The sequence below is a fragment of the Babylonia areolata genome, chromosome 21, assembly GCF_041734735.1.
Source record: "Babylonia areolata isolate BAREFJ2019XMU chromosome 21, ASM4173473v1, whole genome shotgun sequence".
Classification (NCBI taxonomy): domain Eukaryota; kingdom Metazoa; phylum Mollusca; class Gastropoda; order Neogastropoda; family Buccinidae; genus Babylonia; species Babylonia areolata.
This window is the reverse complement of record NC_134896.1, coordinates 30,122,348-30,127,347: the sequence shown is the minus strand read 5'-3', so window position 1 is coordinate 30,127,347 and position 5,000 is coordinate 30,122,348. Positions and strand designations below refer to the sequence as shown.

Sequence of the window (5,000 nt, the reverse complement as noted above, 5' to 3'; positions counted from 1 at the left end):
TTGGGTTCCTTGATCAGCAAAGGTAGTTTAACCAAGCTGATTTGGGTATTTCCATGTCCAAGAAAGTTTTTTTTAACCAAGTTGTCTTTGGGTTCAACAAAGGTTTTTAACCACGTCTTGAGGTTCCCACGTCAAACAAAAGTATTTCACCAAGCTCACTTTGGGGTTTCCATGTCCAGCAAAGTATTCTAAGCTCACTGTGGGGTTACTAGGTCCAACAAAAGTGATCAACCAAGCTCACTGTGATGTTTCCAGATCCAGCAAAGGTATTTAACCAAGCTCACTGTTGGGTTTCCAGGTCCAACAGAGATATTTAATCAAGCTCACTGTTGGGTTTCCATGTCCAGCAAAGGAATTTAACGAAGCTCACTGGGTTTCCAGGTTCAACAAAGATATTTAACCAAGCTCACTGTTGGGTTTCCAGGTCCAACAGAGATATTTAATCAAGCTCACTGTTGGGTTTCCATGTCCAGCAAAGGTATTTAACGAAGCTAACTGTGAGGTTCCAGGTCCAGCAAAGGTATTTAACCAAGCTCACTGGGTTTCCAGGTCCAACAAAGATATTTAACCAAGCTAACTGTGAGGTTCCAGGTCCAGCAAAGATATTTAACCAAGCTCACTGTTGGGTTTCCAGGTCCAACAAAGGCGCCTCCAAGCAGCGCCGGGACCAGATTAACGCAGAGATTGCGCGCATGCGCGATCTGCTGCCCCTTCCCGAGTCTGCCCGTCAACGACTTTCGCAGCTCCAGATCATGTCGCTGTCCTGTGTCTACATCCGCAAGTGCAACGTCCTGCAGAAACGTCAGTATGACTTCCCTTTGTGTGTGTGTCAGTGTGTGTGTGTGTGGGTCTGTCCGTGTGTGTCTCCATGTATCAGTGTTTGTGTAGGTGTTTATGTACGTGTGAGTGTGTGTGTGTGTGTGTGTGTGCCTGTGTAGGTGTTTATGTACGTGTCTGTGAGTGTGTGTGTGTTCGCAGAGAAAGCCCGCCACGCGACTGAGGAACGTGAAGAATGCATTGTGTCAGTTATTGGCGATGAATGGTATTGTTTGGAGGGAGTGTCCAACATGTCGCGTGCTGAAAAACACGTAGAACGTACAGTCAGCCACACTGGCTCCGAAATAAAGTGCGTTTTGGTTTGAACAGTATCTTTGTTTGGACCATGTCACAATGCATTACAGCTTACGGGATGACAAGTCCTGTCCTGATATTTATATATATATATTTTTTTTAAATTATTATCTATGTGACGGATGTCATCTCAGCTACAAGTTTAGAACGTCAACAAAACTACTCTTTTTTTTTTTTTTTTACAAATTCCTGTAATTTATTTATCAGCTGTATGAAATAATCACTTGCAAATAAGGGTGTTTATGAAATTGTGAAATGTTGTTTACGTACTGTTCGGCTGTTGACGAAACATTTAGTTTTTCATAATTTAAGGCATGAGAATCCTTTTTTTCATTGATTTTTTTTTGGAGGTGTTGGGGGATAAGGGGCACGGTTATATGTGCGAAAGTGTCTTTCTCACGTTCGCACATTCTGAGTAAATGTGACAATGTGTGTAGGAGAGGGGTGATAATTTGTGTGCAACGTGTGATCTGTGCCTGATCCACTGTCATCACTCCCATTGTCTCTCCCCATCCCCCTGTCCTTTTTTTTTTTTTTTTTTTCATTTTTCCACCCCGTCTTCTCTCTCTCTCTCTGTCTGTCTGTCTCTCGGTCTCTGTCTATCTCTCTGATTCTGTATCTTTTTCTCTGCCTCCCCTCCCTCCCTCTCTTCCCCCTCTCTCTCACTCCTTCCTCTCTCTCCTTCCCACCATCCTTCTGTCACACACACACACACACACACACACACACACACACACTTTTTACACTGCACTCGCATTCTTTAAAAAGTAACAAGATAGTGTGGAGGGAGACTGCGTGTGGGCGTAAGCGTTCACCACTGGCGTACGGATGTATGAGTGCGCGCTGGCTTGCGGAAGCTTACCTGTGTGTGCGTGCGTGTGTTTGTGCAGGTGTTGGTTAAGCTCGTTAAATATCAGATCGCCGTCGCCAATTTGAAACCGGATCTTCACACAGGGAAACCCCCTAATTAACTTAACGCGGAGGAATGTTGGAGGAGAGGCAGCATCAGTGGTTTTTAACAGAAACCGGACATCAGTACACTTATTTGCATATAAGGGCAGCTAATAGTGCCTGTGTATCAAAGGGATTCGGGAGGGGTGGGGGGCAGTTTTCGATGAAAGGAAGGAGGGTGTGGATAAAGGAAATTGAGAGCAGTGTGCAGCGCAGGAAGGAAATTTGAAAAGGAAAAAGACACCCCGTGCACATTGAGAGAAACGGAGATAGGAAAGAAGATGCCAAGAGCTTTCTCCCCGTCATCTTTCATCGAAAGCTCTCCTAGCGCGCGCACGCACGCACACACACACACACACACACACACACACACACACACACACACACACACACACACACACATTCAAAACTCTCTCTCTCTCTCTCTCTCTCTCTCTCTCTCACACACACACACACACACACACACACACACACACACACACACACACACACACCGAGGTGATCTGGTAAACCATTCATCAACCGATTCACAGATAATTTAATTTTAATTGGTAACTGTCAGCAAAGTAATACAGGGATAATTATAATAATCATGATCAAACTTGCTTCGTCCATTGTCAGACATTTCACGGAAGAAAAAAAGCGAAAACAAACTATAGAAAAAGAATATATGCCAAACGTCGTGATTGGACATACCAATATTTTATCAGCCTATTGAAAAGGATGTTCAGAAAGCTGAATTTGATGTTGTGGTTGGACATCTCAGTATTGTATATCTTTGGGAGTCACTTGTATGTATTTTCTCGTTTAAAGCTTTTTATTTTTTAAACTGACCGGTTATTTTTACACAGCCAAACGGGTTATTTGTTGTCATCTTTGTAGCCTGTCCCTTGATCCACCACCATCACCCCTCTCTCTTCCCCTCTCCACACTTCTCTCACCTTCTCCCCCCCCCCCCCTCTCTCTCTCTCTCTCTGTGCCTCTTTCTACCTCTTTCTGTTTCTGTCTTGTCTTTCTCTCTCTTATTCATTATACCCCAGTAAAAAGTTGCAGGTTTTTTGTTTCGTTAGTTGTTTATTGTTGTCTGTTTTTTTTGTTTTTTGTTGTTGTTTTTTAATCTATGACCCATATGAGTTTTGTCACTGTGTCTTTCAGTGTTTCGATCTCTGCCGGCGGAAAAGGACTTGCCCAGCCTGTGCGACTTCTTTCAGGTGAGGGGGCAAAGTGTGCATGTCAGTGTGTTTCTCTGCCTTGTATTGGTTGGCTAGAAGTCGGTGTGGCTGTCTGTCTCTTCTCTGTCTCTCGTCTCTTCGTCTCTCCGTCTCTCCGTCTCTCTCCCTTTCTGTCTTGCTCTGTCATAATTATACACCCTCTGTGACTCTTCTCTCTCCTCTTCCACCCACATCTCTATCTTTCTGTCTGTTTGTCTGTCTCTCTCTCTCTCTCTCTCTCTCTCTCTCTCTCTCTCTCTCGTTTTCCCTCTATGTCTGTCTCTGTGACTGTCTGTCTGTCTGTCTGTCTGTCTGTCTGTGTCTCTCTCATAATCACACACCCCGTTACGGTCTCCACCCGCATTCTCCACCCGTATCTTTGTTTTTCTGTCGTCTATCCCGAACATCCTCTTCCCATTCTTCTATAATGGCCATTACTATTAATGTCACTTAAGTCTTCTGTTTGTTTTAGTGTGTTCGTTCAAGCGCACGCGCATGTATGTTTGTGTGCCTGTTCGTTTTGCCTTAAAACGTGTGTGAGTTTACGTTTGTCAAATTTCGTGTTGTCTATTATTTCTTCGTTCATCTGATGTTGGCCTGCAGATGATTTTATTGTCGCATGAGGCAAGAAAGTGACTCACCTTGTTTTCTCAGTGTGTGTGAGTCAATCTCTCTCTCTCTCAGTCTCAGTCTCTCTCTCTCTCTCTCTGTGTGTGTGTGTGTGTGTGTCTGTCTCTGTCTGTCTGTCTGTGTGTGTGTGTGTGTGTGTCTGTCTGTCTCTCTCCCTTTCTCTCTCTCTCTCTCTCTGTCTGTCTCTCTTTCTGTCTGTCTGTCTCTCTCTGTGTCTGTCTCTCTCTGTCTGTCTCTGTCTCTCTCTATCTATCTGTCTATCTCCCAGCTGTCTCGTTTGAACTGTTTCCTGGGTGTATAAAAGTGTGTGTTGTAGGAAACTCGTTGTAACTTTTTTTTCCCAAGTCTAATGCAGTGTCAGTTTTTATAAGCCTGTTGTGTACATTTTCCGATATTCCCTCAGTTTGATTATACTGTAGTGCTGCTCTGTCTCTGTGTGGCTGTGTGTTACACTGCTTATTCTTTGGCTGTATGCGTCCGTCTGTGCGTCTATCTGTCCGTCCGTCCGTCCGTCTCTCTCTCTCTCTCTCTCTCTCTCTCTCTCTCTCTCTCTCCAGACTTCACAGTGAACAAGTATTTTTCATGATGTATCACATGACTGGGGCTGAATACAGTTGTAATGTCTTGAGGTGTGTGTGTGAGTGGGTGAATGGTGTGCGCGCGTGTACGTTTGTGTGTGTATGTGTGTGTGTGTGTGTGTGTGCTCGCGCGCTTGTTTGCTCCTTTTGTTGACTATAATGTACATCAGAATATGCAATGTTGGCGAGTTTTGCGGGGTCATCGGGAGGAGGGGGGAGGAGGGGTTGTTGAAGGAGATGTGGTCTATATTGTTTATTGTATGTTGTGAATTTTGATTGTGTTTTCCTGCTTAGTATTACTATTGCTGTTTCCACTCCCTCCCTCTCCCTCATCATTTAAAAAAAAAATCTTTATATTTATACCCCAGAGTAAGGTGGGTGGAATGAAAGCATTGTATGATTACTTCCTTGCGAATGAAAGTTTTGTTTCGTTTCTGTATCTGTCCCGCCACCCACCCCCACCCCCCAACCCCCACCCCTACCCTCCTCTGTCTCTCTC

The 5,000-nt window shown here is 44.4% G+C and overlaps 1 protein-coding gene across 1 annotated transcript in view; it reads left to right on the top strand.

The window, feature by feature from the left end:
• LOC143295702 (uncharacterized) overlaps positions 1-5,000 on the top strand; it is a 62,216-nt gene that overhangs the window by 13,285 nt on the left and 43,931 nt on the right. Inside the window, exons 2-3 of the mRNA XM_076607323.1 lie at positions 635-801; positions 3,238-3,293. Of these exons, the coding sequence (XP_076463438.1) occupies positions 635-801; positions 3,238-3,293 (223 nt within the window). The remainder of the gene's footprint in view (positions 1-634; positions 802-3,237; positions 3,294-5,000) is intronic.